A 24536-nucleotide genomic window follows, 5' to 3' on the forward strand; every position below is an offset into this window, starting at 1 on the left:
CCTCAATAGCTAACAGAGACCGTCATAAATTAGGAGAGTTTCCGAAGGATACTCGAAGCGGACCCAGCGACCCAAGGGCCATGTGGTCCGACGCGGGTGACCCGGAGGAAAAGTTCCACACGTTGTCACGTACAGCTCATTATCACCTCCGATTACCACGCCGTCCCGAAAATACGCAAAGAGCGTAAGGGACAGGCGGTAAAAAGGGCAAAATGAACAACGCTGATTGGAAAGGCCCAACGCGTGGGGTTAACCAATCGGGGTTGTTCAAGAATTTTACCAGGGCAAACGGCGAAGGAAAACAGAAAACTCGGTCACTGCACCGCGACTCGTCAAGAGACAAAGTCCGCGCGAACGAATAAACAAAGTTTTCCAGCGCACACAAGTGTACAAGTCATTTCGAATCATCCTACCCAAAACACGTTTGCAATAAAAAAAAATGATTTTATCGTGTCAAATTCGCATCGTCTCGAGTGAAAACTGTAAACCGGTAGACAAATTCCGCTATATGCATGTAAAAAGAATTCCTAACGTCATTGTGAAATTATACCGCAGTTACTTAATGCATACTTTGGGTAATATGTATATATATATACATATAATAGTGGTCGTGCGCCATCAAGAAAATGAGATTCTAGAACTGTTTGTAGTCAATATAGGGTGCATTAGAAGTTTTATTTAGCCACGTTTGCACTCTGTTACGTGTACCACACTGAACAAGTAATCAACCTAAGTGTTGCTATTTTAAAACGGTCATACTGTCAGGATATACATACATACATACATACGTTCGTGTAGCATCAACTGTATTCCAGATTAAGGTCAATTATTCTCAAAAATCCACTTTTGTTGATGCAACTTGCTCCTACTCGTATTTATTATACAATACTTTACAAAGTAAACGCAGAAATACGATATCCAGTGCAAAATAATGAAACGCGGGGCTGCTATATATATGACCACGATGATTTCAATATCGGTAATGTAATTTGTAATTTCAAAGTAATTTCCACCAACGAGATTCCACAATGAACACAGTTGCAATATTTGCAAAAAATATTTTACTCATTGTCCAGTAAACTAGTTGATCTAACGATTAATTAATAAATGGTTCGATTCGTTTGGTTGAATTTCGAAAAAGTTACTACATTCGTTCTAAAAGGTGTTCGAATAATTTCACGAACCACTCTCCGGCAGGTTGTGAGCCACGATAGATTTGGCTGGTTTCGATGCTACTATAACCGTTGAAGAGGGTTCAAATCTGCTAGAATTACAAGCGATAAGCTTATTTCAGGCGGCAACTATATGTATATGTACATGTATGTATGTGTATGTATGTATGTATATGTATATATGTAGATAGGTAGAGTTCAGCTGTCAACTGCCAAGAGACTTTGTTGAACCTGGACGGTTTGCTCGAACCGGTGCTGTTCAATATGTAGTCCTACAATGTAAACGGGTACATTCAGGCAAGCCCCGCGACATCCGCCGATTCCCGCAGGCAGAGCCGAGGGCGAAGCCTGGTTATGTCGCAGGCTAGTAACGTCGATTACATTAGAATGAAACCGTTGTTCGGAAACGTCGATTCGTTTACGTTTACACCCGAGGAGAGTAATGTGTATGTATGCACATTAGGAGCAAGCCGAAGAAATGCGTCAACACTCGTCGCTGTACTATCCCCGTCACCGGAGTTCGATCTGAAAATTGTGATCGAGGAGAAGATTGTTAAGATTGTTGATCGATGTGCTAGGTTAAGGCGCGGAGTCCAGGGGTTTGGCGTGCCATATGTTCCCGGTCGGACTACGCTATCAGATTCGATGTAGCGACTTGATTCGATTCGCAAATTAAAGAAGAATGTCCGAATTTCTCGATGTTGCGAACGGTAAACTTTTCCCATTTTTTCGATACATCAGGAACATACCCTCGGATTTAGGATACTATGCGCAGTCACGGGGATGCAAGATATTAACAATTTCAATATTATATCGTAAAGTAAAGATTTCAAGCTTTAATTGATAACGAAAGAAGACGAAGAAAAAACGTCATAATTTTGCGATAGCTTTTGTGTTAAGGAGTTACGGTTGTTTAATGGCAACGACAATTTGTCGGTGAAAAATTAGTGTTTCAATTTTTGCTCTCGAGCGTATTTAATAAGAGTTACTTACCACATTTCGTTATACGTATGTATATAGTTTCATAATAAGAAAATAGAATTACGGACGAGTGTTTTGGAAATATTACATACGTATGTGCCAAATACGTATGTGCTGAGAATTCATCGGAAATAGAGAGAGAGAGAGAGCATTTCGACTCGGCTCGGCTCGACTCGACTCTCTGAAATTCTCTTAAAACGTTTTTTGTGTAGCGAATCCCGCCAGTAGGTTTTATCTTCCTGCTCTCCACTTTTCCATATTGCGCGGGATATCGTGTCGCGCTTTCGCGTAGAAATCTTGCGGTAGCATCTCTTCGGTGGTCGATTTTGTAGCGTTATATGTATTTTTATCTTCTTGATCGTCTATGCGGATAGCGGTTACACGTATTGCCACACCAAATCGAAACTATTTATTTTTCTATTATTAGTATACGGAAATACGTGTAAGAAAAACGCGGCGTCGGAGGTCGTTCAAAGTTATTTAAAATTAGGGAGAATAATAGAGCAATATCACACACTAATTAATCTGTGTCCATTGAATCAGAGAGTTCGATAAGTATCACAGAACTTTTCCAGATTACTTTACAATTGGTATACAATTTTATTCTCGAGAATAAAAGGCCCGTAACGTCGGCAGATTGATGAAAGACAGATTTTCTTTGTTGTTAACTTTGTCTTTGCGTGTTCGATGTATTCGAATTCCAACATTTTTAACACATTAGAAACGGAAATATTGTAACGATATTTTTCATACCGACCGACATAAGCAATCGATAACTCCTCACCGAATGCGAGTATACGTATAAATACGTATAGTACAAGCAGAAAAGTACGGGAACAAAATTGAGAGCTTCGTCATAATTGCACCCCTGTGGAATACGAGGAATCGTACGTACAACGGTATCGCGTTGTTAAAGATTTAAGTGGCCCCTCGAGAGTCATGGCGAACGGGGAGTTACACCGGTTGTTGTTTCCTGAACATTTCTCTACATTTAGTTGCTGAAAGTTACAAAGTTGCAAATTTAGCTGATTCGTAGCGATATACGTACATAGCTTACGGTTCGAAAATTGGCGAGAACTGCTTCCAGATGTCGATGTTAAGGCGAAAATGAAGGAACTTCCTTTGATTTCCTCAAAGCGATCGCGCAACAATACACATGGACGGTTCAGAAGCGAATCCGTGTCGAAATCTAATTTTCTTTGACAATTGGTTACGCGGTGCAAATATGTATGTACATACATCTTTGTCGTGAGATCTTTCGGTCGATAAATCGATATGGTCGAGTTCTTTATAAACAAACAATGGACAAAAGCTATCGTTTTAAAAGTTATTCATCGTAAACTTAATAATACTTAAACCTTGATAATATTTAAAAAGTTGTCCAACAATATGTAACAGTAAACTATATTACCGCATATTATTACATAACATTACCAGAAACAGTTTAATCGAGTATTCTACATTTCCTTTTGCTTGAAAGTAACCAATATATCTTGTTGGAGAGAACGAAACGCATCGTTTACATTACGGGATACACGAAATAGAGAATTTCACACGTTTCGAAGAATATGTATTTTCGGAGATGCCCGATTTTGATGTTCGTTAGTTGAACGATTAAGGTGACCACACGATAGATTATGATACGAGATTAACATGGAAGATAGGTAAAAATGAAATCGTCGAAATTTTTCCATGGTGCAACTTGTCAGATACCGAATCCATCCAATTAATCGTTAATCGTAAAACGCTAATCTTAAAGGATCTTGAATGGAATACACGATGATAACGCCTACATATGTACTATCGAATGAAAGCAAAACTTATCATCTTTTAACCGTATTTATCTTACGATTAAGTGGCTAATTCGACCGGTAATAAATTATTGTACTATTATATCACAATGTTCGGTATATTTCAAATAATTTTTTATTTTATTTAGTTTTTATTGGTAAAATAAACATTTTGTTTCTTTTAAATTAGTAGAACGGCATACGTAAATAGATCAGAAAATATTTACAAAGTACAGAAATTTGTTGACGATCTAATCAAATTCTTCAATTCCTCCACATGATCTGCTGGTTTCTTTGTACATACAATATCAAATTACTGGTCATCTCTGCCGGGTGCCGGGTGCCGGGTGCCGGGTGCCGGGTGCCGGGTGCCGGGTGCCGGATGCCGGACGAAACATTCGTCACCTCTGTCGGTATATGTAAGAAACTTTAGACCCTACTCCGCTTGAATTACACAATGCGGGTATAAAAGGGGGCCGATGTCATTAGATTTCGCTGTAGTTGTTGTTATAACGTTGGTGCCGGTGGCTAATTAGGCTGCGTACACACGGTAATAAAGGACACATCGAGTTCATCTACGATCGCTGATGCGCATTGCGCACACGCGTATATACGTCGTTTGAAGTATTCGTTAACTAAGATTTTGAGAACTAAAAGTTCTCGTTAAGAACTATATCTTTCTTCGCGTTTTTCTGCCGATATACGGTTATATTGTTCTTTCTGTTGCTTAAATTTTCTTAGCGTTATGTCAAGGTTCGTGGTGAAATTGTAATTGGTCGCGTTGAATTCGTCTCGACACCAGCTAGGCGCTATGGCGCATTATGGCAGGTTTTAGCATCGTATAACATAGTATCCGTAACATGGTACATCATGTCACATCTATAAATCTAAGATCACGCATTTAATTAGCCGGTCGAATCTGTGTGCAAACGCGTGTGCTTTATGCGTTTAGGAAACATGAAGGCAACGATATTATTTTGTCTGATGTCATTGTACGCGGTTGCTGGTTGCCATCAAGGCGGCCAAGAATGGTGGCGGACAATGTCGCTTTATCAGATTTATCCCAGGAGCTTTAAAGACAGCGACGGGGATGGCGTGGGCGATTTGAAAGGTAAGCGTTCCACGTTTTTCCGGGTCATATTTTTGCCGTCTACGACGTTTGGCCTCCTCTCGGTTGCAAAGAAAAGATCTAAGGAACACCGATAGAGTCGTAACAGCTGTGCGTCCAATCACGGACATACATACGTGCAATTCTCGCACGCTAAGCTATGTTCATTTCGAAACCTAAAAGTTCGATTCGAACCAGAAGATTTTATAACCGAGAAAAAAAATGGAATTAATCGCATTTACCCGTAGCACGCTCGAATTGCTCGCTATTTATTTAACGCTATGACCGTTGAACATGCACACTTTCACGAAACAACGATAGTTCACTGTGATTAAAAACTATTTAATCACTGATTAATTGCTCCATTAATATTTCGTATTCTTTCAAATCTTAATTCGTTTTGCATGGCCAAATGTTAAGGTGAACAGATCAAGAATATACGAGTCAAATATATCGGATGACAATTATGTGTGCATCTAATCACGTATTCTGAATCATCGACTGAATTATTACAACTAATTAGCACCACAGCACTGAAAAATAAAGTGAAATAATTAGGCTTAAATTCTGCAATTACGTGGAAATTACTTAAAATAAAAAAAAGAAGAAAAAACAAAAGAATTTGTCACTGCTTAAGCGGTCGTTACATTCGGATCGTAAAACGTCACAGGCGTAATATGTATTGTTTTCTCGAGCACTGGGGCGCACCATTCAGAATTCGAATCGGCTGTAATGCGTAATTACACCGAAAAAGCTAAATATAACTGTTTGTCAAGTTGTATGTTGTAATCACGTTTCCTCTTATTCTCGTCTCGACACATTTTGATTTGTTTACGTGATTTATTATGTAATTTGGTACGATGACACAAACGATGTAGTCGGTGTGGTGTTGCGGATGCAATTAACAGAAGAGCCAAAGCGTGCGACGTTAACCGAGGAAAAAAGTAAAGCGGGAACGCAGGAAACCCAGCAAATATAAATTGACGTCGTCGCGCGGCCGCTTGAATGCGACAACGTAAACTCTGATCCACGCCATATTGAAATAATGTGCGACCAAAGCGAGGATTATTGAAATATAGCGTTTTAAATAGAGAATCGTTTAAAGAATGAACAGCAATATATCGGTTTAATATTCGATACGCACAATTTCTATTTATCGTTGACACGAATTAACGTATTAAAAAATTTACCAATATCGTAAAATACTTTGATCGTATAACAGTTTAGAACGAAAAACAAAAGGCAAAAGACATGGATAAATTCGGTGGAAAATCATAAGAAAAATGAAGAACACGCTGCTTGTAATGATATCTTATCGGAAGACTGATACGCGCGCGCGAATAGTTCGATATTTTATTTTGGAAATATGTACATATTATGTATCTGCGGTGTTTTTCGATATTTTTCCTTTTGCTTTTGGTTTCTGTGCAACAGTTTCAAACATTGTGTCATTTAGTTGGTACGAATGCGCGTCGATCTCCTTCGAACGTTGAACAAAAATATAGAGGAATTTGGACAGGAATTAACGCTCGGAGAATCGGCTTCGCTTATTTTTTTGTCGAACAATTTTGTGCACATCGATAAATGATTTTGTTGTTCTCAGGTATTATAAGCAAGTTAGACCATCTGGTCGAATCGCACGTCGATGCTTTCTGGGTGTCACCTATTTATCCTAGTCCAATGGTCGATTTCGGCTACGATATTTCCGACTACCGCAACATCGATCCCATTTTTGGAACAATGAAGGATTTTGAGGATTTGCTGGATGCCGCTCACAGCAAATCCTTGAAAGTGATCATGGACTTTGTGCCTAATCATACATCGGATAAACACGAATGGTTCCAAAAAAGTTTGCAGAATATAAAACCGTACAGCGATTTCTACGTCTGGCACGAAGGCCGAAAACTTGAAAATGGCACCATGGCGCCACCAAATAATTGGGTCAGTTTAAACGAACTTCCTGCAAACGAATCGTTCATTCTTTGCACTGGGAGCGATAGTGATTCTGAATATTATTGGTACATGTATCGTTACCAAAGTTTTTCTTTAAATAAGAAGACACAATTTCGTATGCACAAGATGCACCTAACTGGAAGTAAAACTATTTTTTATTTAAAGTGAAATGATTTCGAGTGCAAAAGGTCAAAACGTTACTCGTTTTTTAGTTTTGCGAGAACTTTGAAATTATTCTTTGCACGCAGGTGAGTATGTTCGGTGGATCCGCGTGGAGGTGGCGACCGGAACGACAGTCGTATTATTTGCATCAATTTGCACCGGAACAACCGGATCTCAACTACAATAACGAAGATTTGATGAACGAAATCCAGGTATGTGCAGTCAGAATATATATATATATATATATATATATATATATATATATATATATATATATATAAATAATCGAAAAATTCACGGGTTAAAGCAGACGATTCTATGGTAAGCAATAGATGGGGAAGAGTAGGAAAAACGGTTGAACGCGGTGATCGGCGGTGGGTACTACGACGGTCCTGTTCGATGTTGTATACAGTCTCTCTAAGCTTCGCGACGTATTTCATTTTCGGATTTAATTTTCGGATTTAATTTTCGGATTTAATTTTCGCCGAGCCGTTTGGTCGAAAAACTTTTTCGAAAAGTTGTACCGTTTTAAAAAATGTCCGAATATTTTCGTCACAAACCGTACACACATACGTATCTATATGTATACAAATGTATACTGAAAATTCTGCTTCGTTGCGTGAGTTTATTAGTACTTCCAATCAGGCCGCATCATCGGCATAGAGAATTTTCTCGAGAATCGAATTACCTTCGACCTAGCAATGAAACCCTAATTTAACTCGAGGTTCCGCAAACCGAAAATTAAGTGGTGAAGAGATATCATCGCATCGTATCATTTTGGCAAGTAACGCCACCCCTTGGCATCGGGTTATCATCGAGAACAGCAACAACATCGAATCTGATTTTCGACCGGTGCCGATATCCCCGCAAAATTCGCGATATCTCCAACTATTTTATCACGATACTTGAATCAATGCCAACAGATTCCACTGAATATCGAAACAATGAATGCGCATCGATAGAGCAAATTTTTGTCGAGATAATTGTTATCTGACATGTGAAAGGTGTTCGCCAAGTTTTCTGAGAAGCTGTCCTTAAGAATGCGTTCAATTTCGCAATTTTATACGATAAATTACTCGTTGAACGCGATCCGAGTCACGCTATTACATTTTCTTTTCATCTATTCTCGCTCTTGCGAAGATGCTTGCACGGAGATGCTGGATCAATTTCGTGGGATCGTTACCAGGCTGGAAATAAATCCTGTCTTTACATACATACCGTGCATACGTATGTATGTACACATTAGGCCGCATCGGAGCCCTTTTCGTTCCCCTGGCTACTGAAACGATGCTCGCATAGGTGAAGTGTGGAAATCCAACACGGTTGGCCTGTCGCTTTTTCCTCGGGCAAAAGAAGCCTGCAATTTTTTTCTTTTTTTTTTGTGAAATATCGCTCATCGGCATGCACCGTATATCTGCGTACATAGATGCGCGCCAATTGCCAGTTTTCCCGATAATATTACCGAAGAACGTGTAATTAACGGTGAACGACAAGAGGGAAAATACTTTGCCCATCCATCGTCGATACACGGTATCTCGCAACGGTATTCGGACACCTTTTAACTTTTTAACTCCTTCGCAACTCTGGACGAGATATCCGACGCGACCCGGTATATACATATATACATACATACATACACACATACATACATACATACATACCAGCCGATCAACGTTTTCGACGAGACGTCGAACATTAATTTGAAAAATGTAAACATTGATATTTTTCTCGCTCGTATTTAACTTTGTCGAGTGAAAATTTTCATACTACATCGTTTAGATCGTATTGAATTATTTCCAAATGAAATTATCCCCTTTGCAAAGAAAAGAAATTTGTTTTGCACAAGGATGAATAAAACTTGCAAAAACGTTAATAATAAATAAAATGATGAATTTGGAATGCAAGAAGGTGAACATGATATACGAAAGGATTAAGTTTAAGTTGAAAAAAACGTTTCGAGAAAAGCAAAAAAGCTCATATTTCGTGTGATATTTTAGGACAAAGTTAAACATTTTCTCAAGTATAAAAACAATTTTATACTTGCGGGGGTGTGTTTTTATATCGTCATCGTGATATTCTGTCGATAACACTTAATAATACGTTACTTTGAGCCGAAACGAAAGATAACAATCGATTGTAAAAATAGTAATTGTCTCCGCGAGTTGGTTGCTGTTTCAACGTGACTTCGATACGACCGTGTTTTCTTATCGAGCAGCATTTACGTTACGGTGTGAATCGCTGGTTGTCGGCGTTCAGCAATTTCCGCGACAAGAAAAGTTGTGTGGAAAGTTTTTCGAATTCTAGGCTGCTTGGCAATTCTTCTGGGAAACACAACTTTTTTTTTCACAGAATCATGAATATAACATGCTGTCGAATATTCGTTGTATAATATCATCTTGCAACGGTGGAATAACCAATGCATGTATATGTATAGTGCGTTGCCGGGTGCTAGACTACGAATTAGAAAGTGTCCTTTGAATCGTTTCTAAATGAGAAGACGTATGAAACTCCGAGATGTACGATGGTTCGCTGTTTCATCGTTTCCTCCGCCATTTTTCTATCCAGCAAATTCGTTAAAAAAACTTGGGAAGCATCCATATTTACACCTGTCCGATTAGGAAATTAAATTAAAATTTCAGCCATGAAGTAATTAAAAGATCGTCGAAGAAAAATGATTATACGTACGTGTATCGATGAATTTTAACGATATGTATTCCGCACGTATGTATGTCGTCGCGCACGAAGAATTCGCTGTTCGTTTAACAAAAATATATCTATAGGTGCTTCCGAATCGTACTTTTATACGATAATGTTTTCATACGAGCAACAATTAATATAATTATTTAATTACACAATGAACTACGGGCACACGTATGATCAAAGATCGATACTTTGCTGCGGTTTAACAAATTGTTGAACGCTCCAAGAGCCAAGAAAACAGAAAGCCGCTCTGAACACCAAATCCGTGATTCGAGAGTTTTCGAAGTAACAATAAAATATGATCGAATAACCGAGCTCAGCTTTGAATTTCGGCTGACTATCGTTTTACAGGACGTACTCAGGTTTTGGTTAAACAAGGGCGTAGATGGCTTCAGGGTGGACGCGATACCTTTTCTTTGCGAGGATTCTAGATTTTTGGACGAACCGTTGTCAGGAACTACCGATAATCCAAATAAGAACGGTTACACGATCAAGAAATATACCCAGAACCAACCCCGCACCTACGAGATCGTGAAGGGCTGGAGCAAGGTCCTGAAGGAGTACAAAGGAGACAGAGCTATGATGATGGAGGTGTACGCGGATATACCGAACACGATGAAGTATTTCCCCAGCGGTGCCAGTTTTCCCTTCAACTTTTTAATGATCACGGATCTGAATATAAATTCAACGGTGGCGGATTACAAGGATCTGATCGACAGATGGATGAAAAACATGCCACGCGGCAGCACAGCTAATTGGGTGGTAAGTACTAAAGGGAAAACAAGCTTCTCGATAGCGCAAACATTCATTTTGTTTGAATTCGTTCCTACCGTTATCTTATTACCGACGAATAATTACCGGCTCGTAAAAATTCTTTGCGCAGGCAGGAAATCACGATCAATCGAGATTGGCGACTCGATTTGGGCCTGAACGAGCTCGAGTGGTCACCTTGATGACGCTTTTATTGCCCGGTGTCAGCGTGACGTACAACGGCGATGAAATCGGCATGGTGGACACTTGGATTTCGTGGAAGGACACCAAGGATCCGCAGGGATGCAACGCCGGTGAAGATGAATACGAAACGATGTCCAGGGACCCTGCTAGATCGCCGTTCCAGTGGGACAATACCACTTCCGCCGGTAAGCTCTTAAAGGTATCTTAAAGGCTTTTCTCTGGGTCGCGCTTGCGACACGAATAAGAGAAGGTGTGTGGTGACGCGACCTACCTTCGTAGATTTTCATCGCGATGAAATCCAAATGTACATTTCGGATCGCGCGTTGTTCGAAATGTTGCGGCGGTGTTGCGATTTCTAGGACACGTTGATTCGACTAATTTCTTATTATTTGTAATCTCATCATTTTTCCAGGATTTTCCACGAACTCGACAACTTGGCTTCCAGTCAATGAAAACTACCAGACTGTGAATTTGGAAACGGAGAAAGCAACGATGGACTCTTACTATCATTTCTACAATAGCATCGCGTGGCTGAGGAAAGCGCCGTTCGTCAGAAAAGGAAATCTAATTACAAACCTCTTGACTAAAAATGTTTTACTGATCTCTAGGTAAGAAAGAAAGTTTTTGTCCGATATGCGCCGAGAGCGTGACAAATTGACGCGCGTCGCCAAAATTTACTTGAAAATCATTTATTATTTGATACGTTATCGTAGGGAAAAATTCGTTCGAAACGAAACACGTTGTTTAGAATTTAGCAGAGCCTTCGATGCAATAATTCGTTTCGTGATATAATTCTTCGCGAGCCTTCTCACCGCGACGCGATACGTTTGATTTCTCGAGTTTTGCTTAGTATCTCGGTGCAAAAATATTTCGTCACGCAACAGGTAGTCACCGAGCTAAATGTGATAAAGTCAAGATAGTTTCGTACGAATCTAAGAAATGGATATACGTATGTACACCGACTTAATTTCGTTAACAAATTACAATTATTATATCCACGTATGTATTATGTATATCCGTCTGCGCGTAAAATAATAGACAGATTAATTCGATAATATTATATTTTAGAACGGTATGCAGCTCGAATCTTTAATATTGCTATACAAATCTATTTAACTCGAAATCAGCAAATATCTCGATCTCTAGGTATAAATTACTAACGAATTCGCGATTTAAGCGAATATTAGATTTTAAGTAAAACGCGCGAAATAAGAAACGAACAACGGTTCGAAATACATACGTACTTTTGTGTCGCGTTATAGCTAAAAGTGAAATTAGTCTGAAAACCATAATAAATTGTCAAACGGATAAGTTATTAGTTGTACTATCTAGAGCTAAAAATTAGCTCTGTCAATACTTGCGTTCGTCACTGTATAAACAGTTACTACTGTTGCTACTAAATTCAATTTTTGTTCCTGACATTCTTCCGTCACGAATGTAGAAGAGAGGGTGACGTTGTTGATTCTCGAACAACGATACGTTTCTGTTTGAATCGTAATCGATATACGTACTTTGAACCTTGGAATTATGCAGGCGCTATACTACACGATATAGAGCATTCTTTTTGCAGGGAGACTCCGGAGGACGGGTCTGTTTACGCAATAGTAAACCTCGGTAACTCGCAAGAAACTGTCGACTTATCGGTGCTCGATAACGTATCGTGCCGTTTGAACGTGTATTATGCGACGATTAACTTTGATTTAACGTTAGGGTAAGTATATACGTGTTTCTTTCGGTAGAACGCTCGTTGTATTTCGCTTGTAATTCGGAGATTATTATTCTTGAAATCGTATTTAGATCGATCAAAGTTACGAAACCGTATAATATGTCACAATTATAATATAAACAAAGATGTTTAATAATAACTTTTGTTCTTCTTTCGCAAATCTAGGTCCGCCTTCTGCCGCATCAGGAATGTAAACGTGCCCCCGCATGGAATACTGGTTTTCCTCAAATATTAGCACGAACAACTGTACGAAAGCATCGCACCGTCGCGAAGCTCTTACCACATTTAGAACCAACCTCTGCGTATCGCCAAATTTATTGCAATCTAGTTAATAGCTTTTATTGCGCCATTGGTAAAAAGTGCATGTGGTGTGGAATTTGTTTATGGAACATGAAAACCGAACCGATCTCCTCGAGAACTAAATGCGTATGCAGAGAGACACGCATACTCGGAAGCTTGTATATGAAAATAAAATAAAATAAAATTATTTATATTATTCCTCGAGTTTGTATTTATTAAAATAGAGATTCGAAAATGCGATATCCCGAAAGTTTATGTTGAAAGCTACGATCTTTTTTAGAACAATTGGAACAAAATAATATAAAATTTACGTACGAATACCTAGAAAGTCATTTTTATATGTTTCTCCTCGTAGTGGACAAATGGGACATTTTGTAGACGCGAAATCATATTTTTCTGTAATCGGAAAAATATGTACACTATATTTTCCACGACCGAAGCACGTTTAGATTCTAGTGCAAGTCCGATCGAACACGTGCTACGTATTATTGATGTGTAGCTAACGTGGAATGGTACAATGAATTTGAAAATTACAGTTTCTTAATGTTCTTTTCAGACTTTTCAAGCGACGTGTACATATTAGACAACCGCTTCTTCGAACACGATCGATTTTTACTTCCCTATTATCATCTTACTGTAATTTCAAAACGTTCGAACATTTAAAAAATTATGAAATCAGATGTTCCATGTTACCGATCTTCGTATTATTATTTGCAATACATGTGTATTAAAAAATATGTCATTTTGCTGTTTGACCTGTATACACAGTTTGTCCAAAAGAACGTATCTTCTTGCAAGGATCGAAAGCTTCTCAAATATGTATAATAACGCGATACAGTAATTTTTCCTTCGAAACGATGTCGCTGTAGCTAGTGACAATTTTGGTCGAGTCTCTCCACCAATTAAGTTCACTATTAATTACGAGTATACATTTCGGATCGTATCGACCCGAATATTTTACAGAGAGACGAAAGTAATATAGAGACAAAAGGAATAATCGATTTGTTGGTTTCATGTCGTGTTCGTCTAAATTTGAAAGAGGACCGGGCGCCGCGCCGCGAATCGCTTGAAAATTCATGGTACATACGATTCTGGACCGATGCGCGCGCGCGGCATTCGATTACAACCTTTCACTTCTCTCGAAGGCCTTAAGAGTGTGCCCTATCGATGGGAGCTGTTTCGGCCACGCGATGGCCACGTCGATCCGCTTGTCAATTACAAGTGGTAATCGCTGCAGAATCTCGGACGTTCGCAACGAATTTCCTGTGTCAGCGAAGCAATACAGTTGCCGGCAGCTGCGAATTTCATTCGTTCACGTTCCCAAAGACTTTTTCGTGGAATTTTGTTCACGGACGGACACCGATCGTCGTTAACGTTCCTCCCGGATCGCTACGGATCAGTTTGTAAAAGATACGGATAAACAAACGATGGAATTGGAACGACAATGTCGCCTGGAACGTGTCCAAGTTTGACCCAACTCTTCGTTTAGCTTGACCGCGCCGCCATTATTTCATCAAATTCAAGCGTTTCTTTTGATCGAACTAAAATTGAAAAGTGAAAAACTATATAACGCATCGATTACCTTTCCATTGATCTAATATTCTGCGAATCTTATTGTTATAATACGCGAGTTTGATAAAGTAACATGAAACAGTCGATTGTAGTGCACCGTCAATTGTCAATTGTACCGTGCTCTACCGGTATTGTCGCGTCAGCGATATACGCTTCGAAATTGCGACACTTTTCACAAAGTAGATTTCGCACAATATGGCGCGTCAGCATCGTCGCGAACTTATTCTCCGCTCGAATGATAAGGACACGCGAGTGTCTATTCTTTTTTACTGCGAAACACCGCTTATAAACGAGCCGCGTGATTCCATCTCGCACAATACGAACCATGAAGAGCACCGGTTGCATCGCGATAGTATTTTTTGCGGCGCTAGTCCTAGCGTCCGCCGAAATCAAGAACAAGGGATGGTGGAAACACGCAGTTTTCTATCAAGTATATCCGAAAAGTTTCATGGATTCCAACAGCGATGGCATCGGAGATTTAAAAGGTACGAAATTAAAGTGCACACCGGAGGTCGAGGAACGTTTCGTCGAGCGTGAATCTCCGGTCTCACGGTTTTCGCGGGCGACCTCGGAGGAGGCAACGACGGCAACGACGGCAACTACACGATTTATAGAAGTCTCGAATAAAAAATTGAAACGTTTGCCATAGTAGTTGTTCGGTTCACCGCGCGAAAGATTTCGCTTATTATTATTAATTTATTTTCAATAGTTTTAATAGTTTATCGAAAACTGTGTACATTTCAATCGTATCCTTTATTAATCTGCACGGTATGCGATAGACGAGCGAACAAGTCCAACTTGTGTTGCGTTATTCACAATTTTATATACACGTATAATCGACTGTTTCGTCGGATCGAACGATAAACGTCGAAAAGTAACTTCGTCTTAATTATGCAACGCGATTAAGACTAAGAAACTTATCCCTCGAGATCTGTATTAAATACCACCATGGAAATAGCTTCCGATGCAATTTTATTTATATACGCGTATGTAGAAAACTACATAGTCGATGTTTAGTCTGATATTTAGCAGAGGCGCGACGAAGTTGGTATTACGTGGAAAAAGCGACGAAGCTAATGGTCTAACAACGCGTAATTACTCCACCGCGACATCCTGCTTCTTTTCTTCGATGCGGATGATATAACGTATTATTGTATACAATGTGTCGAAAGAATGTGATCGTTGTTGCTTGTTCCCGATTCTCGGAACAAGTTGACCGTACGTTGTTTGTCACGATTATTTACAGAATATAACTAGACAGCGGAACAGTTGAGAACGATCGAAAGTCTTTGTTGATTCGACGCGTCGTGTATTCTCTATCTCTTTTCGATGATCGATGATTAATTTTACGAATAATCGTTTGCGTCGACAGACGTAGCTGGTTCTTGAAATGGTCGACTCTCGTGTAACGAAAGAACGCGTACACGTTGAATCCGATACTTTTACTTAGATTCGGCTTCTTACAATCGGATGCGTGTGTACGGTCGGTCCTAAAAATATCAGGACACTTTTTTAAATGATAATCTTTAAATAGAAGATGAAATATTAGAGATTAAAAAGAGAAATATAAGAAATAAAAGAGCGTGTAACTTTGATAAAACTGAACGAAGCAATTTGAATTATTTAAAAAAAAAAAATGACATTTGTTCAACTTCTTTATACGAGCCTATAACGAGAATGGAAGAAAAAAGGAAAAATGCGTTTCATAAGTCTCGGTAACTCGCATGCGTGTTGAAATCTGGATCTCATCGAGATCGATTAACGTTGTTACGAGCTACAAACTATCGATTAAAGATAGCGATAATCGCAGTTTTTCCGATAACTTTCGACCGATAACTGCAAGAAATCTTCAGATTTTTACTTAATACTCGATGAAACTTTCAGCAGATCTACGATACAGATTTTTAAGATTTTGCCGCAACCTTGACAATGAATATTACCTAGATGTTTCAAATGTATTATTACTTACTATCTGTGAGTATAATTTGTTTTCACTTATTTAAAAGAAATGAAATTTGTAACAGGTATACAGGAGAAATTACAGCATTTCGTAGACATCGGCATAACGGGAATTTGGCTGTCACCGATTAATAAAAGTCCCGATAAGGATAATGGTTACGACATAAGCGATTTCAGAGACATACAGCCAGCGTTCGGTACTTTGCAAGATTTTGAGAACCTTGTGAAGGAGGCAAAAACGCTCGGCTTAAAGGTAAGAAGTGTACCGAACAAAATCATTCGCGCTATTAGTATACATATGTAACTCGCGAAGCACAGGAATAATATTCTTTCTTGTTTTCAGGTTATTTTGGATCTCGTTCCGAATCATACTTCCGATAAACATCAATGGTTTGTTGAAAGCGAGAAAAATAATGAAACGTATAGGGATTATTATATTTGGATGGATAATATACCTAATAATTGGGTCAGCGTATTCAATGGTTCCGCTTGGAAATACAATGTTCAACGAAAGCAATATTATTATCATCAATTCTATTGGCAACAACCTGACTTAAATTACAATAATACAGCTGTACAAAACGAAATGAAGGTACACAGGCATACCTTTACTTTTTAATTTCATTTAATTTTACTTGCTAGAGAAGTTCTCCGTTCTCGAGATGTCTATTTAAGAAAAGGTCGTATTGTAAAAGTTATACGTATACATAGATGCTTTTTACGGGATTCCAATTTTTTAACACTCCCAAATGAAACGACATACGTATATTTTGTTATAACATTATAAACATATAGATCTGTTATGTATGAAATTTAACCATGTTCTAGGAAATAATGCAGTTTTGGCTGGATAAGGGATTAGATGGATTCCGTATCGATGCTGTACCCCACATATATGAAAGCAATATAACGCAAAACGAAACATTATTTTCTAAAGATCTTAACGAAACTTTGCACGCCTCTTATAATCATACTCTGACCAAGGATCAACCAAAAACTTATGACTTGATACAGAGCTGGCGAGAATTTGTCGACCAATATGCGAATGAGAAAAACCGGGATGAAGTCGTAAGCTGAAAAATATACGTGGCTACTGTCGTCCGTTTGAGACACGCGTATCAGAGCTACGAACGAGACGTCTCGTGTTCGATCGTGTGTCTTTGCTAAACCGAATCAATCTTTACAAAAGAGAATTACGAATTGGAAAATTCTCCCGAAATCTTTTCGAGATGAGAACGCGGTTCAGGGGGTTTCTCTTGTTCGATAGTTTGTCAAAATTGTAATTGTAATCTTGCATTTCTCTCTCGTTTTAATATCTTTCAAACATATATTAGCAAAGAATTACACTCAAAAGTTGAACGTTTCGTAATGCTGGAAGAAACGAATGGTATTTTTAATATATACATATTAAACAATATACGTATTAAGATGATGCTCGTTTGACAATGCAGGTGTTAATGACAGAGGCGTATACCAGTCTGGATAATACGATCAAATATTATAATTTTGGGTCTCAAGTTCCGTTCAATTTCAAGTACATAACTGACGCGAACGTCGGCTCCAGCGCCACCAATTTTAAGAACATTGCGGATAATTGGATAAGTCGAATCCCGCTTGACGGTGTAGCGAATTGGGTGGTAAGTAAATTTGCATCGAACAAATTGTTACATTCGAGAGAGATTCAATTGCTTACTTCACGCAACGAATCTATTATACGTATGTGTAATACTTATCGGAGAAATCGCTCGAGATACGAAATAAGATACAATTAGAAATTAGTTTTCATTTTTCATTCATTTCTTTTATTGAAAGAAATTTCAAATGAAATTGCGTTTGATCACTTTTCTAATATAATAATCGCTAGTTATATACATATAATAGTACGTCTACAGCACGAGGAACGATATGTAAAAATGAGACGTTTCAAACTTGTTCGAACTAACGTGATAGAACCGATATATCGATCCGTTGTAATAGACTTCTAGCGAGAATCAGAGAATCACAGTATATTTATCGAATAGAAAACCGATCGAGATTGTTACGTTTCAAAAATTCACTTTGCGCATCATCATTTTTATCCTGTAAATCGTATCGGCATAAATACGATCGTTTCCTTAGATGGGCAATCATGACAGAAATCGCGTATCGTCTCGTTATCCTGGAAGAGGAGATCAAATGATAATGCTGGAAATGATTTTACCTGGCGTAGCTGTAACGTACTACGGCGAAGAAATAGGCATGGTAGACAATACCGACTTTGAGTTTAGTGATTTTCGTGACGGTTGCCGAACACCGATGCAATGGAACAGCGATGCATACGCAGGTGAGCAGAGGCGATGTTCAAAAATCTTTGATCTCGTCGAACTAACAATATTTTGATTTGCAATCTACGTTTATCAAGCTCGTGCCTGGAGCTCGGAGCACTTTATAATTCATAATATGATCATTCGATTACACGTTGCTTTTTGTCGAATGCATAAGAATAGTTTCAATAATTTTTCATTATGCTTTACGTCGATAGGTTTCACGAAGGGAAATAAGACATGGCTCCCCGTTCACAAAAATTATAAGATTTTAAACGTGGCCGCGGAGAAGAATGACTCTAACTCCGTCTACAATATGTATAAAAATTTAACCACACTACGAAAATCAGCAATTCTCCGATACGGTGCTGTGGATACGCGTGTAGTGCAAGATAACGTACTCGTTGTCAGAAGACGCTATGACAGCGAAGTGCTTGCACTGTTGATAAACTTCAGCAATGATAAGAACTATACCGTCGATTTAGTAGACATAATGGAAAAGAAACCGTCTGTAGTGAAATTAAGCGACACGATCTCAAAGTTGCCAAGGTAAGTAAACAGAATGAAGTTTTATCTTCTTTTTTTTTTCTTTTCGTTCGAGATAGATTTTTACCTTCAAATCCAATATTCAACTATTAAATAGTTTATAATGGAAAGATATTACGGTAGAGAGATGTAGCACGTCGACGCAGCGAATATGCCGATACGACATAATCTCGTGAAACTCGTAAAACGTTTCTATATTTTATAAACGAATCCTGACTTCTAATCCTTCCGCATTCTTAATTTTTGAAATACGACAGATTTCTAAGTCACGTTCTGCCTTGAACTTTTTTTAGACCATTTATTTACGTACTATCAAAATATGCACGTACGTATGCCTAACACTCGAGTCATCGAGGTGTGCGGTTACCGACTATTTTCAACAATGTTTTAACGTCTATTTTTTCAGAACTGACGTGGACTTGAACGCTTTCTCCATACCTGCGAAAGCATCTGTCGTTTTGGTTGGTAATCTGGCAAATACAGCTGGCATCTCTCTCGTGTCTGTACTCTTAGCAGCGATTGTTTCATTGTACCGATCGTAAAGCTTCGACAACTAAAATGTTTTCGTCGCGAATAGTTCTTTCTGATAAACAAAGGTAACTTGTATTGATTATGTGTTCGCATTTAAGCCAGTAGTTAAATAGAAACGATTACGATGAAAAAGAATTCAATAATGTCCGTATACGATACGTCGAGTGTCATTCGATATCGTTGAATTCTTTTGTATCGTTTAGCGCATTTTAATGTTGCGACTATGCGCGTATAGATGACAAATTTGGCGGGTAAAGTAATATCGAAGCGGTAAATATCAATGTGAAAAGTAACGCGATAGAATCGCGGTCTTCTCTCGTTTATACGATTATCGTAGCAGCATCGATTAATTATTTTTAACGATAAGCTTCGAAGGAGATCCGATATGGACAAGGTGAATCTGTAATTATTTGCAACACGACAATATGTACAGAGATAATAAATTATATTATACGTAACATCGCCGCTATCCTCTACTTTTGTTATCACCTTTATCTACGCTCTTCAAGATTGTAAATCACAAGTTACGCGATTCCCTGTTTAACAAGTTGTTTATTACTTACTACTTAGAAAAAGGGAAGTTAGTTTGAAACTAAACAATTGTAATACTTGGATGTTCCATTTAATAGTTATCGGATAATGTACCATTTGGGAGATTTTATCTTAAAAACGTATCTCTCTGTCAAACTAATTTTCTTCCAATAACTTTGCTTATTACCGTAGTTTCGAAATCCTTTTGGTAATCCTTTGGTAAATCCTCCCTATATTTATGTTTAACGACTGAAAGCAAATGTATAAACATTATTACAAACGCGACCATACGGCGATGAGATTTTTACTCTCTCTCTCTCTCTCTCTCTCTCTCTCTCTCTCTGTGTGTGTGTGTGTGTGTGTGTGTGTGTGTGTGTGTTTGGTAATTGGGAAATAATATAATCTTGAAAGACTAAGGCTATTATATCTTGAACGGAGTTCATGAATCTTTCGGTTGAAGAAACTTTTGAATTATCGCCGTAGGAATTGTTCGCACCGAAAACTAGTGCCGACAGTGATTCGAAGGATTTAGGAACGATTGATAAAAGCAAGACAATGCACGTTCAGTTCTGTCGAGTCGCTCGTCCTCTGTGCCATTTTCCAAGCATGAATTATGCATTCTCTTTGAAGCATCGACGCCGCGCCGTTTGAATAGGGGGCGTTTGGTGCGTATCATTGCGATAAATCAGGGATTTATCGCTGGCGATCCTGGATGCATAATTTCATCGTATGCCATGAAAATTCTACAAAGGTTTGTTTCACCGATACTTCAACGCGAACGAAGGTAAACGAAGACAGGATCTTTCGATACGTTAATAGCGGCTATAAAATTGTCGCTTATTCATCACCGATTACTATATCGTAGCTTGTGCTGTCGTGCATCTTTTGCGGGGACGATTCGTTGAGGATCGAGCGAAAGCAAGAGACCGAAGGAGGTAATCTTCTCCGTGGCCGTGGATAAAAGGAAGAAGTCGGTTACGGCAGCGTCTCCGCGGTTCCATCGAATTACTACGCGGCAACCAACTGTATTCCTGCGGTCCTCCGTATTTCTTTGCTCTCGTGTCCGCGAAAGTAGGAGCATTTGATCGAAAACCAATTTCTCTTACCGCGTCAGAGTTTTTCCCTCTTGGATTAATAGAAAAAGACCAACGACCGCGTATCGAGCACTCTCTCGGTGGTGGTCCCCAAATGTCGGAATTTCCTCATCGATCAAAATCATAGAGATTCCGACACGATTCTCCTTCTCCCCCTTCTCCTCCGCCGCCGAGTTCCCCCACTGTACACGCGCTTCGTTCGATATTACGTTGATCCGAATTCATTTGTCCTCCTCGGTACCACCCTCCCCGACGGATTAGACTCGTCGAGCGTGCGTTGCAACTCGATCAGCGAATCTCCGCATAGATCCACATTTGCATCGATTATAAAAGTTTCTATGAAGCAGAACGAATCATTTCTGAAACGACGCCCTAAAAACCTCCAAAATCGTGTACCTGCTTCTGTCGGACAAAGTTCACCCCGCGTCGTTTAAGGAACCCGCTATTTTATTCCTTACACGGATTAATCTGTATAACTTAACGGAACGACGAAAATCGTAAAAATTCGAATTTATGGGGATGTAAAATTTCATGCGGACAAAAACTTTCCGTGCAGACGACGCGTCGTTTGCATTCGCGCTTATGCAGCTCCATAAATCAACAATCACGAAAGGCTCGCGACGTCGTCGTCGCTGTCGCGACGTAATTATTTAAGCCCGCGATACAGAGCTGAAAGTTCAGCGAAATCTGGCCGAGAATCGTGCGTTTCAAGCAAAAACAAAAGCGAAATGGAAACAGTTTAGTCCGGCCATTATGCTTATTGGCACGACTACTCCAGAAAAATGTCTACGCGTTCATTAACACCGTCCCATTTTTCTAGAAAGCTACCAACCAACGAGCAAACGTAACGGGTAACGGATGAGAAAAAGTTTTGCCGGTATAACACGGTTGTTGGATTTTACGGTTTTAAAGAGCTCCCGGTCTAATCTGTAATATACGTATGTATGTAGCATGTAGTATATGATAGTATAGCGAGCTTATTTTTTGTTATGAGCATGAAAATGGAAAATACCATTCGAACGTAGAAATAAACTGAAGTAGCTAGAGCTGTATCTTATGTCCTATACTCTATTGTATCGCTGGATGAGTCGAGAAATGGGATAGCGTGATAGCGTGAATAGGATACTTGAACATGGTGAGAGAATAATTTAATTTGGGATTGGTAAAAGGATCGCGCGACGTATCGATGGTCTATCGATACTTTCTGCTTTGCAGTCACGTTCCGTCGTACAGAAACGCAAATCATGCGTGTTACCGACACAACTAACTGGACCGTGTATGGATTCGATGACGCGGAATTAGGTCGATCAGTGGAGCGATCCGATCGCGTTCAAAGGAAACATCCGAATCAGATTCTGACCAGACGGGTAAAACATAATTAATCATGTTGCGAGAACGATACTTTCTTCGATGATTATCTCACGTGCGAAATATCTAGAGAGGGAAGCTTAGAATTTCCACGTTCGAAAATACTTCCCTCCACGCACACACGCGCGCGCGCGCGCGCGCGTTGCGGGTCCGCTACAGAATTAATAATTTTCTAAAACGACAAATGCATGGATTTCTGCGGATTTTATGCAAAATGAAAATTGTTCAAGCCGATCGTAAGAGACGATAGTCGTATGAAAATGTCTTTTCGCTTTCTACTATTTTAACGAGCTTTAAATAATATAGAAATTATCGTGACTTAACAATTTTCTTTGCAATCATAATCATCATAAATCGATGACTTATTATCTTTTTTTTCATTGTAAAACACGGCAATACCATTTTTGAACATTAAACATTGAGCAGTGAGCATTGAACGTTGAAGGTTACACACGGAACTTTGAGCTTCGAGCTTGCGAGCTTTCGACACTAAAACTTGAGCTTTCCGAGCTTTCCGAGCTTTCGACATCAAACTTTGAGCTTTCGAGCTTTGAGCATTAAAGTCAGCGAAGAATTTTGTCATCGATCGAAAATTCTTTCCGATATTACGTGATTACGTATAAGAAATGCAAGTTACAACGAATATTTATTTAGTTTAAGGGTCGTTCTTGTATCTTATCAAATACATATACATATAGGATTCTGTAGCTTCTCTCAAGGGTCATGCAACGATCCTATATCTGCTAAATCATCCATCTGGCTTAAGAACGAACGAGTAAATAAATTACGCAGGTTTTGTCGTATTTGCAGAATGTTCGATCGAACATCCGACACATGGACGATCGAGGTAAACGTAGCTGTATATTTCACGTCGATGGTATTACGAGTAGTCTTTCGAGGCATCGGAGGGAAAAGAAGAGTCGCGCATCGTTGTACCAAAGGACTCGTTGACGGAAGAAATTCGAGTTGCACGGCTGAACGCGATGGGAACAATGCGGCGCACGTAGAACTCTGTTCCAAGTTTAGTCGTCCGTCGTCGACGCATTCGTTTTGCCGGCCAATACTGGTTCAAAGTTCCCGCGGTTGGCTTAACTACCCGGCAAAATCTCCGCCGCGTTGGATACGGATTTCTGAACGAGCACGAGCGACGACAGCTCCCGAATAATACGTATTTCTGTTCCACGCTCGAGAAAACTGGTGCGCGGCTGATATCGTTTGTCTTTCGCGATGCTAGCGCGGAGTAAAGCGGATGTAACTTGCACGCGACAGCACCGCTTCCACTCTGGATCGATCGAAACACGTTGTCGTCAACCTCTCCGCTAGAATTTCGATCGACCAGTTAAATTCACAGCAATAATCGTGGGTGTGTTATAATGCAAAATGGCGGACGCGATTAGCTTCGTCGAGGCGATCACGAGACACAGGGCTGTCTTCGTACGACGATAGCCGCGTACGGTGAGACGGCCGAAGTCCGCCATTAGCCATTAGCGTGGTCTTTATTATTATTTATATTTGATTATTTTTACCGTACAACGCGTTTAAGCGTCTCCCGCTGTCCACCGGCACGGTATGAAGAAAAGACGCGTTCAAGCGTTAATTTCGATTAATCGACTTTCCCGAACAGTTCTTTACAGAGATATTTAATAACGAACGGATTTTTTTAATCATTCCCTCTCGAATATTACGCTTTTATCGGTTCTCTTTTTCGATCAACTAGATGTAACATGCGCGGTGTATGCAATCCTTTGTACGCAGCATACATTGCTATTAATTTCCAATAGACCGG

At 39.3% G+C, this 24536-nt stretch overlaps 2 protein-coding genes across 8 annotated transcripts in view; one reads left to right on the forward strand and one right to left on the reverse strand.

The window, feature by feature from the left end:
• LOC117218882 (dual specificity calcium/calmodulin-dependent 3',5'-cyclic nucleotide phosphodiesterase 1) overlaps positions 1–24536 on the reverse strand; it is a 153223-nt gene that overhangs the window by 32868 nt on the left and 95819 nt on the right. The window lies entirely within an intron of this gene.
• Positions 4438–20215, forward strand: LOC117228353 (alpha-glucosidase-like). The gene is made up of 16 exons (XM_076522620.1): positions 4438–4493; positions 4896–5054; positions 6655–6992; positions 7253–7378; positions 10218–10628; positions 10750–11005; positions 11233–11428; positions 12391–12531; positions 14713–14903; positions 16443–16630; positions 16721–16969; positions 17206–17445; positions 17829–18014; positions 18496–18700; positions 18899–19229; positions 19633–20215. Exons 2-16 carry the CDS (start codon positions 4901–4903, stop codon positions 19766–19768), a joined length of 3348 nt encoding a protein of 1115 aa, XP_076378735.1. The 5' UTR covers positions 4438–4493; positions 4896–4900; the 3' UTR covers positions 19769–20215.

Source organism: Megalopta genalis, chromosome 6 (genome assembly GCF_051020955.1).
Source record: "Megalopta genalis isolate 19385.01 chromosome 6, iyMegGena1_principal, whole genome shotgun sequence".
NCBI lineage: Eukaryota > Metazoa > Arthropoda > Insecta > Hymenoptera > Halictidae > Megalopta > Megalopta genalis.